Source organism: Pongo pygmaeus, chromosome 4 (assembly GCF_028885625.2).
Source record: "Pongo pygmaeus isolate AG05252 chromosome 4, NHGRI_mPonPyg2-v2.0_pri, whole genome shotgun sequence".
In the NCBI taxonomy this organism is placed as follows: Eukaryota; Metazoa; Chordata; class Mammalia; order Primates; family Hominidae; genus Pongo; species Pongo pygmaeus.
In genome coordinates, this window is record NC_072377.2 from 150,601,996 (window position 1) to 150,615,498 (window position 13,503).

General features: G+C 39.9%; 1 protein-coding gene across 7 annotated transcripts in view; it reads left to right on the forward strand.

The window, feature by feature from the left end:
• Positions 1 to 13,503, forward strand: part of SH3RF2 (SH3 domain containing ring finger 2) — a 144,814-nt gene that overhangs the window by 74,178 nt on the left and 57,133 nt on the right. For all 7 annotated transcript variants that reach the window (XM_063665246.1, XM_063665244.1, XM_063665247.1 and 4 more), the window contains exon 5: positions 2,925 to 3,239. In XM_063665246.1, coding sequence (XP_063521316.1) covers positions 2,925 to 3,239 — 315 coding nt within the window. The remainder of the gene's footprint in view (positions 1 to 2,924; positions 3,240 to 13,503) is intronic.

A 13,503-nucleotide genomic window follows, 5' to 3' on the forward strand; every position in this document is an offset into this window, starting at 1 on the left:
GGTAGTTTCTTTTGCTGTGCAGAAGCTCTTTAGTTTAATGAGATCCCATTTGTCAATTTTGGCTTTTGTTGCCATTGCTTTTGGTGTTTTAGACACGAAGTCCTTGCCCATGCCTATGTCCCAAATGGTAATGCCTAGGTTTTCTTCTAGGGTTTTTATGGTTTTAGGTCTAACATTTAAGTCTTTAATCCATCTTGAATTAATTTTTGTATAAGGTGTAAGGAAGGGATCCAGTTTCAGCTTTCTACATATGGCTAGCCAGTTTTCCCAGCACCATTTATTAAATAGGGAATCCTTTCCCCATTGCTTGTTTTTCTCAGATTTGCCAAAGATCAGATGGTTGTAGATGTGTGGTGTTATTTCTGAGGCCTCTGTTCTGTTCCATTGGTCTATATCTCTGTTTTGGTACCAGTACCATGCTGTTTTGGTTACTGTAGCCTTGTAGTATAGTTTGAAGTCAGCTAGCATGATGCCTCCAGTTTTGTTCTTTTGGCTTAGGATTGACTTGGCAGTATGGGCTCTTTTTTGATTCCATATGAACTTTAAAGTAGTTTTTAACAATTCTTTGAAGAAAGTCATTGGTAGCTTGATGGGGATGGCAATGAATCTATAAATTACCTTGGGCAGTATGGCCATTTTCACGATATTGATTCTTCCTATCCATGAGTATGGAATGTTCTTCCATTTGTTTGTGTCCTCTTTTATTTCGTTGAGCAGTGGTTTGTAGTTCTCCTTGAAGAGGTCCTTCACATCTCTTGTAAGTTGGATTCCTAGGTATTTTATTCTCTTTGAAGAAATTGTGAATGGGAGTTCACTCATAATTTGGCTCTCTGTTTGTCTGTTATTGGTGTATAAGAATGCTTGTGATTTTTGTACATTGATTTTGTATCCTGAGACTTTGCTGAAGTTGCTTATCAGCTTAAGGAGATTTTGGGCTGAGACGATGGGGTTTTCTAAATATACAATCATGTCATCTGCAAACAGGGACAATTTGACTTCCTCTTTTCCTAATTGAATACCCTTTATTTCTTTCTCCTGCCTGATTGCCCTGGCCAGAACTTCCAACACTATGTTAAATAGGAGTGGCGAGAGAGGGCATCCCTGTCTTGTGCCAGTTTTTAAAGGCAATGCTTCCAGTTTTTGCCCATTCAGTATGATATTGGCTGTGGGTTTGCATTAATAGCTCTTATTATTTTGAGATACGTCCCATCAATACCTAATTTATTAAGAGTTTTTAGCATGAAGGGCTGCTGAATTTTGTCAAAGGCCTTTTCTGCATCTATTGAGATAATCATGTGGTTTTTGTCATTGGTTCTGTTTATATGCTGGATTACGTTTATTGATATGTGTGGGTTGAACCAGCCTTGCATCCCAGGGATGAAGCCCACTTGATCATGGTGGATAAGCTTTTTGATGTGCTGCTGGATTCAGTTTGCCAGTATTTTATTGAGGATTTTTGCATCGATGTTCATCAGGGATATTGGTCTAAAATTCTCTTTTTTGGTTGTGTCTCTGCCTGGCTTTGGTATCAGGATGATGCTGGCCTCATAAAATGAGTTAGGGAGGATTCCCTCTTTTTCTATTGATTGGAATAGTTTCAGAAGAAATGGTACCAGCTCCTCCTTGTACCTCTGGTAGAATTTGGCTGCGAATCTATCTGGTCCTGGACTTTTCTTGGTTGGTAGGCTATTAATTTTTGCCTCAATTTCAGAGCCTGTTATTGGTCTATTCAGGGATTCAACTTCTTCCTGGTTTAGTCTTGGTTGGATTTCTAAATTAGAATGAGATATGGTTTTTGAAGGCAACTGGTAACAATTATAAAAATGAAAATTTAGGTAATCATCCTAAAATTTAAGAGTTATTGCACTAACTCTTGTTTGTCAACATGTTTCAGATTTCCAAAGGAAATGAACCCACAGGGGCCCTCAGTGAGTAGGGTACTCAAAATATTACGATATATTTCTTGTGAGAATGGACCTATATGGTGGGGAAGACAGACATAACACAGTGGTGTACTGGAATCGGCTGGAACTAGATCACAAGAGCTGGTTGTTACATTTTCAGGAATTTTCCCAGCCAGTTGTTAAACCATTGGCGGCTTGAAAAACTCCACAAATCAGGGATTTGTTTTCTTTCTTTCTTGTTACTTTTTTTTTTTTTTTTGACATCTGATTTACCAATACATCACTGACTAAGAGATATAGAACAAGGAAGAATGGTGACTACATGAACATATTTATAGGAAGTAGTAAAAGTCAGTCTTAGCATAAGGATTCAGAGTCCTGAATGCACTTACATTCTGGCTCAAACACTCATGAAATGTATGAACTTGAGCAACTTCATTCACTCATTATTCCACAAACACTAAGCATCTACTCTGGGGTACAGGAGAGAATCATGTGTAGAAGGTCCCTGCAACCCAGATAGCTAACGGACTAGTGGGGGAAAGGCAAGTAAAGGATTGCAGTTTGGAGTGAAAAATACAATGATCGGGAAGCACCAGGGCTGCTGGGAGCACCAGGAAGGGCAAGTGGCCAACCCAGCAGGGGATTCCAGGATGGCTAAAGGAAGAGGGGAGAAGTCCACTAGGTGAAAACAGCCAGAAATGGCTGGGGAAAATGGATAAAGGAAGAATACTCTCAGCCAGGGAAGAGCATCATGGCTTATTTTTATCCCCTTTGGACCTCAGTAAAAGAGTAATACTTACTTTGCAGGAAAGTTGTGAGAATGCATTAATAGAGCAAAGTCATGAGGATTCATTGATAAAAGATGGAAGCTGTTACTGTGCTTACCAAGGAATGAGCATCTGAGCCAGTGACTGAGGAGATGGCACCTGACCTGGCTTCAGATGGACGTGGGTAGGAACTGGCTACTCACATTAGATCAGGAAAACAAACTTCTCATTGGACCTTTTGTCTTTTCAGCCAAACCTCACCGCAAGACACCTTCTAGAGAAGAACAAAGGTCGCCAGTCATCCCGCACAAAAAACCTGTCCCTGGTGTCCTCGTCCTCCAGAGGCAACATGTCTACCCTCCGTAGGGGCCCAGGGTCCAGGAGGAAGGGGCCTGGGCAGTTTTCCATCACAACAGCCTTGAACACTCTCAACCGGATGGTCCATTCTCCTTCAGGGCGCCATATGGTAGAGATCAGCACCCCAGTGCTCATCAGCTCCAGCAACCCCTCTGTGATCACCCAGCCCATGGAGAAAGCAGACGTTCCTTCCAGCTCTGCGGGACAGGTAGGGAAGAAACTCCTGGGATGAGGACACTTTGGAGTTGGGCAAGTGATTCATACCATGTCATAACCAATATTTGATGTTTAGTACTTGCTAAGCACCCAGAATTCCCTACTAGTAACTAATGCCATATGTATTCCATGTTAGAATTGTATAAACATTTTATTTCATCCTTGAACAGCCTGTGAGTTAGGTGTTATTACTGTTATCCTCATTTTACAGTTGAGCGAACCTAGGTTTAGAGGGGTTAAACAGCTTATCCAAATTCTCACAGATACTTTTCTTTCCCTTGCTGAGTGCCATGATATTGTTCCTGTCCCTTAGAGAACTTCCCTCTAAGGAGACGATGGCACCTATTTTCTCAAGAGTGTTTTGGCATCACAATCTGAGATTCAATATCCCATCTTCTGGCAATGTATTAGACATCAGATGGAAAGAAAGCAAAACAAACAAAAAGAAACTATGGGTTATTGAATGTTCTCAGGACTGGTTACCTACATTTATAGGACCCAGTCCAAAATGAAAATACAAGTACTTTGCTCAAAAATGATCAAGAATTTCAAGATGGGAACAGCAGAGCATTAAACCAAGCAAAGAGCCGTGTGTGGCTATGCAAGGCACAAACCGGTGAAGCCAGCCCTGGGTGTTTCCAGATGGAGTACCTAATAAGATAATGCATGTAAAGTGCCTAGCACCATGATGCCCACCATATACTAAGCATCCAATAAGCGTTGCCTCTTAATACTATTGTTGTTAACCCTGGTCACTGTGTTGCCAACTGAAGACGCCTAGGGGTGGTCGTGGCAATCCAGAAGCTGAAGTATTTCTAGCAGCATATGGCTATTTAGGTTGAAGGGTACTTTAAAAGGTGAAGGAGTGGAGGTATGAGGAAAAGTAATTAAGAAGAGCTGCATGTTGGGTATTCAGCTGAAAACACTCTTTGGGACCATGCAGGTGGCAACTTGAAAGAACAAAACTCAACTTGTACTGATGTGTTTTTTCTTTTTTTTAAGGAGCTGTAAATTTTGTTTTTAAACATGAATTTCTACCTTGGGATTAAAAGGCTTAATTGGACTCTAATCCCTTTTTAACAAGACAAGGAGGAAAGAGAAAGTCAAGGGCTCCTCAAAGACCTGTGTGCTATTCTGAAAGGAAAACAATCACCTCCTACAACACTTCACATCTTATACCACTGTCTGGGTTGCTAAGAAGTTGGCTGCTCATGTAACTCTGCCCACCACCTGCACCACATGCACACGCACACACATACACACTTTCTCTCTCTTTCTCCTCCATTTCACTCCCCTTGCTATAACAAAAACTATAAAACTTTCTACATACACACTGCACTTCTTTACAAGTACATATTAATAGATGCTTTATGCCCAAAGTTCTCCTTCACACACACACACAAACACACACTCACTCTAAAATGGGAGCCTTGTGACTCACAATTAAGCCAAAGAGTCACAGAATTTTTTGAAACGATTCTTTATATATAGTCATAGATATATAAAGTGCAGCCCACACTAAGTGGAAATAAGCTAGCTCACTCAGCTCTAAGTTGGCTTCGCAAAAGATTTAACCAAGAGTCATTTTCCGTGTGCTTTTAAAATTCTTATTCTGGGCATTTGTGTCATCTACGGAGGCTGGACTAGAGTGGGAGAAGCTTAGTAGGATTCAAAACAAGTATTATTCCTTCGTAGTTTTCACAAATAGTGAGAATTCCACAGTATGGCATTGCATTCACACATCCGATGACCAGGGAACTACTTCACAGCAGCCTTTTCTCCATTCAGATGGCTGTGGATTATAAGTATTTCTACATGTTTGTCCAAAGGTTGTAAAAACACACTCGAAATGGCCCACTTATGACTTATATCTAAAGATGAGCAGCAAGTTGAACAAATGGCAAGTTCTTCCCTTTTCTCTAACATTCTTGAGAGCTGTGGTTGGGTCTGGCTCATCACACTCCCCCTACCTTCCCCACTCCAGCAACCCACATGGTGCCTAGACCCTAGCAGGTGCTCAATAAATCAAGGAATCAAGACTTTTAACGTAAATATCTGGGCAGGTGGTGGTGACATATACTTAGGGAAGACTGGAGAAAGAATTAATTTCTTAAAGAAAGATTACAGATTAGTGTAAATCTTCCAGCCAATAAACATCTGTTGAATGCTTACAATGTGCTAGTAACCATAGTGAGTACTGGAGATTCTACTACCAAAGCAAGAAGAGTAATATAACCTCAAACTTTACTGAAACTAATATGAGATGGATGGATCTATAGGTAGGTAGGTAGGTAGGTGGATGGATGGATGGATGGATAGATGATTGATACATAGATAGATAGATGGATAGATAGATAAATAGAGTGATATCCTCCGATAGAAAAGTCTCCTTTTACTCTCTGTCTCCTAAGCCTCCCCTCCATTCTAAAACTGTAATAAGAACCTTTGTAGGGGAGGTATTATCAACACTTTATAGCAAGGTAATTAAGGCCCCAAAAGAAAAATGATTAAGCCAAGTTCGTGTAATTTAGTAAAGAGTCTGGATTGAATTTAGAATTGTCTAATTCTAGAACATAAGCTCTTGTCACTACACTATGCTGTCAACCAAGACCACATTAGGCAACATTCTGCCAATGTAGTTTATCCTGGATGTCTGCAGTCTCCCTTTTCTTGGTTGTCTTCACTTGACTCCTTTTGAATGCTAAGGCCTTCCAGCACTTTCTTCTCCACCCACCCTCTCAGTAAAGAATTTGTCCTAAGTCTTTTGCACCTGAAAAAGGCTTCCATTTACTATCACTTTGTTTCTTTATGAACTACCAATTGTGTCCAAACATTGTGTATGGTGCTGATGGCACCAAGAATAAGCTGCTGCCTCATTCTCCTCCTGTGATAGAGACAAGTCTTGGATTGTCCCTCAAGTCTCAAACCCACAAGGGGTAGCATTTGCTTCCCTTTCATAATGAGAAGCCAGAGCCAGGAATTTTTTTTCCCCTTTGTCATTGTGTCTTTCTACCTGTGGGAAACCACTTGAAACTTCTGGGCAGAGCATCAGGAAATGACCTCACAGATGAACTGCAACTACAGACTAAAAACAATGGTACTCGAAAACAATTCAGGATTAGACCTGAAGATACTGAGTAAGTTCTGCGGAAAACTGCAGTGGAGGAAGTGGGTGGATTGAAACCAATGCAGTTGGCCTCTGGGAGAGTCCTGGAGACAAAGAAAATCAACTGCACATGACACAAGTTAGAAAGAAGTCCTTCAGAAATGCCTCTTTGGGGAAAGTCACGTGTGCAGGGCCCTCCCTGGAGATTCTAAAATTGACTTGGTTCAGGATGTGGAGCCTGCTCGCCCTCTGCCTCCCACACTCACAGAGCAGTGAAGCATTCTTGTTTTCCTAAGAGGTTCTGCTCCTCAATATGCCTTCTTTCTCCCCTTCCCCTCCCTCTCCCCATCCCTGTCCCACTGCCAATCCTTCAGCCCTACTCCTTAAGCCTCCCTCCTTCTGTATCACAGATCCAGGGTAGCAGAACTGCTATGCAACTAGAAAGCTCTTTTTCCCTCACCTCTTACATTCAGCTAATCAGTAAGCTCATTGTGCCACCTGAATAGTTATTGCTATTGCCCATTCCATTTCACTGCCTCAGTTTGGGTCCTCATCTCTTGCCTAGACTATTGCTCCAGCCTCCTCACTGGCCTCCTAGAGCCCACACTCAATCACTTCGCCTCACCCTGCCCAATCCCTCCCATACCCATCCATACTTCCAGTCTTGGCTTCATAACGACCTCTTGCAAACCCAAATCCCTTCAGCCACTTCTCTTTCCCAAACCATTAATGGATCCCATTATTGAGTGATCACAAAAACCCAGAAACTATAATAAGTGATTTACAAACATATGACTGTCCTCAAAACTGTTCAGAGTAGGTATTGGTATGCTCATTTTACCAAACGGGAAAACTCTGGGAGTGAAAGATAAGGTATTTTTCTTAGTCTTTTTTTAATTTTAATTTTTTTATTTCGGTAGCTTTAGGGGTACAAGTGGTTTTTGGTTACATGGATGAATTGTATAGTGGTGAAGTCTGAGATTTTAATGTACCCATCACCGGAGTAGCCTCCATTGTACCCAATAGATAATTTTTCTTCCCTTAACTACCCTCACCCTCCCTCTCTTCTTTGAGTCTCCCATTTCCATTATACCACTCTGTATGCCTTTTCATACCCATAGTTTATCTCCCACTTAGTGAGAACATGCAATATTGGTTTTCCATTCCTGAGTTATTTCACTTAGGATTATAGCCTCCAGTTCCATCCAAGTTGTTGCACAAGACATTATTTTATTCTTTTTTATGGCTGAATAGTATTCCATGGTATATATATGTATGTATGTATATCTATATATAGATATATATACACACACACACACACCACATTTTCTTTATCCACTCATCAGTTGATTCCGTATCTTTGCAATTCTGAATTGTGTTGTGATAAACATATGCATGCAGTTGTCTTTTTGTTATAATGACTTCTTGTCCTTTGGGTAGATGCCCAGTAGTGGGATCAAATGGTAGATCTACTTTTAGTTCTTTGAGAAATCTCCATACTGTTTTCCATAGAGGTTATACTAATTTAAATTTCCACCAGCAGTGTTTAAGCGCTCCTTTTTCACCACATGCATGCCAACATCGACTGTTTTTTTACTTTTTCATAATGGTCATTCTGACTTGGATAAGGTGGTATCTTATTGTGGTTTTAATTTGCATTTCCCTGATAATTAGTGATATTGAGCATTTTTTATATGTTTGTTGGCTGCTTATATATCTTGTGTATCTTCTTTAGCCCACTTTTTGATGGGATTGTTTGCTTTTTTCTTACTGATTTGAGTTCCTTGTAGATTCTGGATATTAGTCCTTTGTCAAATGCATAGTTTGCAAATATTTTCTTCTGTAAGTTTCTGTTTACTCTGATTATTATTTCTTCTGCTGTGCAGAAGCTTTTTATTTTACTTAGGTTTCATTTATTTATTTTTGTCTTTGTTGCATTTGCTTTTGTGGTCTTAGTCATAAATTCTTTGCCTAGGCCCATGTCCAGAAAAGTTTTTCTAGGTTTTCTTCTAGATTTTTTATGGTTTCGGGTCTTAGATTTAAGTCTTTAATCCATCTTGAGTTAACTTTGGTATATGGTGAGAGGTAAGGATTCAGTTTCATTCTTCTGCATGTGGCTGTTCAGTTTTCGCAACACCATTTATTAAATAGGATGTCCTTTTCCCAGTTTAGGTTTTTGGGTGCTTTGTCAAAAATCACTTGTTTAAAAGTGTTTGGCTTTATTTCTGGGTTCTCTATTCTATTCCATTGGTCTATATGCCTACTTTTATACCAGTACCATGCTATTGTGGTTACTATAGCCTTGTAATATAATTTGAAGTCAGGTAATGTGATGCCTCCAGATTTTTTCTTTTTGTTTAGAATTGCTTTGACTATTTGGGCTCTTTTTTGGTTCTATATGAATTTTAGGATTGCTTCTGTGAAAAATGATGTTAGTATTTTGATAGAATTGCATTGAATCTGTAGATTACTTTGAGCGGTATGGTCATTTCACGATATTGTTTCTTCCAATCTATGAACATGGGACGTATTTCCATTTGTTTGTGTCATTTATTATTTCTTTCAACAGTGTTTTGTAGTTCTCCTTGTAGAGATCTTTCACCTCCTTGGTTAAGTATATATTTTTTAATATTTTTAAATTATTTTTTAATAGCTATTGTAAAAGGGATTGAGTTCTTTGAGTCTCAGCTTGTTTGTTGTTGGTGTATAGCAATGCTGCTGATTTGTGTACATCGATTTTGTGACCTGAGACTACTGAATTCATTGATACATCTAGGAGTCTTTTGGAGGAGTCTTTAGGGTTTTCTAGGTATAAGATTATCAGCAAACAGAGATAGTTTGACTTCTTCTTTTCTAATTTGGATGCCCTTTATTTCTTTCTCTTGCCTGACTGTGTTGGCTAGGAATTCCCAAAAAGATTAAGTAATTTGCACAACGTCTCAAGGGTAGAAACAGGGCCCAGACTTGAGGGCAGACCTGTGCTCCCTTCCGTAAGGGAGATTTTAGTATGATATTCTAGACTCTCCATGATCTGGCTACAGTTCACTTCCTGGTCTCCCAGGTCTGCTGACACACACACATGCATACACATAAAAGTACAGTGTGTGTGTACATTCCTATATGCACACCATGTACTAGGCCACCTCTTTGCTTTTTGTCCTTGTACCCAGCACAATGCCTGCATTATTCTGGGCAATGAACAAATGTTTTTTGAATAAATAATTGCTGTTCCTTCTGGAATTTATTTTTGTTGCATTCACCTGTTGCGCTCATATCCATACCCCAAGGACCTATAAGCATATTGTTTTTCAAGGAAGCTCTTGCCACTGCTCCTCCGCAGAATTATTTCTCTCATATATATCTCTCTTGTATTCACAGCACATTGTTTATACTTGTGTTGTAACATATATATTAGAACATATAACACCCTCTTTACACTATAAATACCACATATATATCTTACCAACACGCGTAAGATTGAAAAACTTTTAAGAGCAGGCTTGATGTTTTGTTCACTTATGTGCTCTTGAGTTTCCAAACCCCTCTCCTGATTACCCAGCACAAAAAAGATAAGAGAGAGAGAGAAAAAGGTGGGGGTCACTTAAGTCAGTGTAAGGAACGTGATTCCTTCCTCCACTGTCCTCCATCCTATGCCAGGATGATAATGACAAGTCCAAGCGTCTTTCCTGGGCTCCTCATCTGGGAAGATGAGCTGTCACGTGGCTTGGGGAATTCTGAGGTCTATAAAGCTGACTGTCCTTTTAACCCCATATTTGAAATAGTCTGAATAAAGTAGTTTCTGGGAGCTTGAACTATTATAAGTCCAGATCTTCTCCCAGGGTGCTCCTTTGTCACTGTCTTTCATAGGAGTCACAACCCAACTTTATGGTTCTCAGGGCTGCCATGAGAAATGGTTTTACTTAGCACTAATATATATATTTTTTCATTTGGGCACCCTCCCAGTTCAAATTTATATTTAAGATTCTTAGCTAATCTTCCTTCTTGAGGTAATTTACAGAGATAAATTAACCCTACATTTATAGTCTTATGATGATATCTCCTAAGATAAATATTTATTTTATTTAACAATTTTCACTCAACAAATTCATACTCATAAGTGATGTTGTCAGAGCACTCCAGAACTCACTGAACATTCCCAAAGAGTTGTGGGTAGAAAAGAGAGGAGGCACCATTAGATGAACACCTATCCCCTCCAATTGCTCTGTCCCATGTTATCATTATCTGCCCCCATAGTGCCTTTTATGGGGCCTACTGAGTGTCTGAAATGTGTTTGTTAAATTTTTGAAAATGTACCCACTGGGTAAAGGTAACCCCTTAAACTTTCTCGTAAATTACCAGTTAAGGCCTTAGCAGGGTTTCACAGGCAGATGGCTGAAAGCAAGAAAGGACCAGAAGGCCTCCCACCTCTCTCTCTATTTTGCCAGAGCCCCCTGGGTAAAGAACTGTCATGAGCCACCCAGAGATACAGTGTTGTACAGGAGAAACCATGGCAGCCTTAGACCCAGGTACCTCTTCCCCAGCCCAATGGTGGGATGTAGGACCAATCAATACTGAGCTTGTTTCCCATCAAAAAATGAGAATTAACCTCTGACTCACAAGGTTATTGGGAAGATCAAAAATAAAAAGTGAATATAAAGTGCTTGGCTACCACTTTTGTTATTGTTGTTATTTTAAAACTTTTTAGCAGTCAAAATGTCTTAGCAATCAGTTGCTGGATTGCTCTTCAATCCCTATCCTATTATTTTTTGGACTTTTTATAAAAGAAAATTTCAAACGTATTTAAAAGTTGAAAGAATAGTATAATGAACCCTCATGTACACATCACCTAGTCTCAGCAATTATCCACTAATGGGCCAATCTTATTTCAGACACATCTCCTTTCATTCACCTGCTCCCCTCTTCAGTTATTTTATTTATTTAATTAATTTATTTATTTATTTATTTTAGATAAAGTCTTGCTCTGTTGCCCCGGCTGAAGTGCAGTGGCACGATCTTGGCTCATTGCAACCTCTGCCTCCCAGGTTCAAGCAATTCTCCTGCCTCAGCCTCCCGAGTAGTTGGGACTACAGGTGTGCGACACCACGCCCAGCTAATTTTTGTATTATGAAGAGAGACTAGGTTTCACCATGTTGGCCAGGTTTATCTTAAACTCCTGACCCAAGTGATCTGCCCACCTTGCCTCTTGGATTATTTTAAAGCAAAGTCCAGACATCATATCATTTCGTCCAGAAAAATGTCAGCAAGCGTCTCTTTAAAAATATTTTTAACATAACCATGATTCCATTATAACACACTAAAAAATGAACAACAGGCCAGGCATGGTGGCTCATGCCTGTAGTCCCAGCACTTTGGGTGGCTGAGGCAGGCAGATACTTGAGGTCAGGAGTTCAAGACCAGCCTGGCCAACATGGAGAAACCCCATCTCTACTAAAAATACAAAAATTAGCCTGGCATGGCGGCGCATGCTTGTAGTCCCAGCTACTTGAGAAGCTGAGGCAGGAGAATGGCTTGAACCAGGAGGCGGAGGTTGCAGTGAGCCGAGATCTTGCCAGTGCACTGCAGCCTGGGTGACACAAAGCAAGACTCCGTCTAAACACACACACACACACACACACACACACAATTCCTTAAAAACATTATTCAGTGTTCAAATTTTTATATTTGCCTTATGAATGTTCTTAGTGTTTGTTCAAATGGGAACAAAATGAAGTAAACACGTTGCATTGAGTTAATATGGCTCTTAAATTTCTTTATTCTACACATCCCTCCTTCTCCCTTAACCATCTATACATTAAAAAAACAAAGTCACTTGCCCTTTCGAATTTTCCAAATTCTGGATATTACTGGTTGCATTTTTGCAGTGATAATACATTCCTCTCTAGCCCGTACTTTCTTTTTTCTTTTTTCTTTTTTTAGAGAGAGTCTCGCTCTGCCACCCAGGCTGCAGTGTAGTGGCGTGATCTTGGCTCACTGCGATCTCCGCCTCCCAGGTTCAAGGGGTCCTCCCACCTCAGCCATCCAAGAAGGTGGGATTGAAGGCTTGCGCCACCACACCTGCCTAATTTTTGTATTGTTAGTAGAAACAGGGTTTCCCCATGTTGGCCAGGCTGGTCTCAAACTCCCGGACTCAAGTAATCCACCCGCCTCGGCCTCCCAAAGTACTGGGATTACAGGTGTGAGCCACTGAGCCTGGCCTCCCCCATACTTTCTGTAAGCTGATAGAACTAGAGGCTTGAAAGCTTCGGGCTCAATTTTTTGTCAAGAATACTTCATAGGCAGTACTAAGTACTTGTTTTTTAGTTGGGTTTGAGTTCTTTTAAGTGTACAATTCAATGGCTTTTAATATATTCACACAGTTGAGCATTCATCACCATAGTCAATTTTAAACATTTCCTTTACTCGAAAAAGAAATCCCACACCTCTTAGCCATCACCTCCCAAACTACCATTTCTTTTAACCCCAGCCCTAGGAAACCATTAAGTTACTTTCTGTCTTTATAGATTTGCCTGTTCTGGATGTTTTCTATAAATGGAAGCATACAATATTCGAATATTTGGATCTTTGTGGCTGGTTTCTTTTGCTGAATATGTTTTTAGGTTTACTCATGTTGCGGTATGTATTAGTACTCATTCCTTTTTATGGCAAATAACATTCTATTGTATGAATATACCACATTTTGTTTATCCACTCATCAATGAATGAGCGTTTGGGTTATTTTTACTTTTTGGCTATTTTGAATAATGCTGCTATGAACATTTGTAGACATATGCTTTCATCTGATTATATACCTAGAAGTGGAACTGTTAGATCATATAGTAACTCTGTGTTTAAGGAACTGCCAATGATTTTCAAAAGTGATTGCACCATTGTACATTCCCAGGCTTGGTATATGCAGGTTCCAATTTCCCCACATCTTCGCCAACACTTGTTTTATTATCAGTCTTTTTTATTGCAGCCATCCAATTGGGTGTGAATGTTATCCTATTGTGGTATTGATTTGCATTTCCCTTATGGCTAATAAGAGCATCTGTTCATGCGTTTATGGTGCATGTGTTCTTTGGAGAACTGTTTTTTTATATCCTTTGCCCATTTTATCATCGGGTTTTCTTATTATTATTGAGTTGTAAGA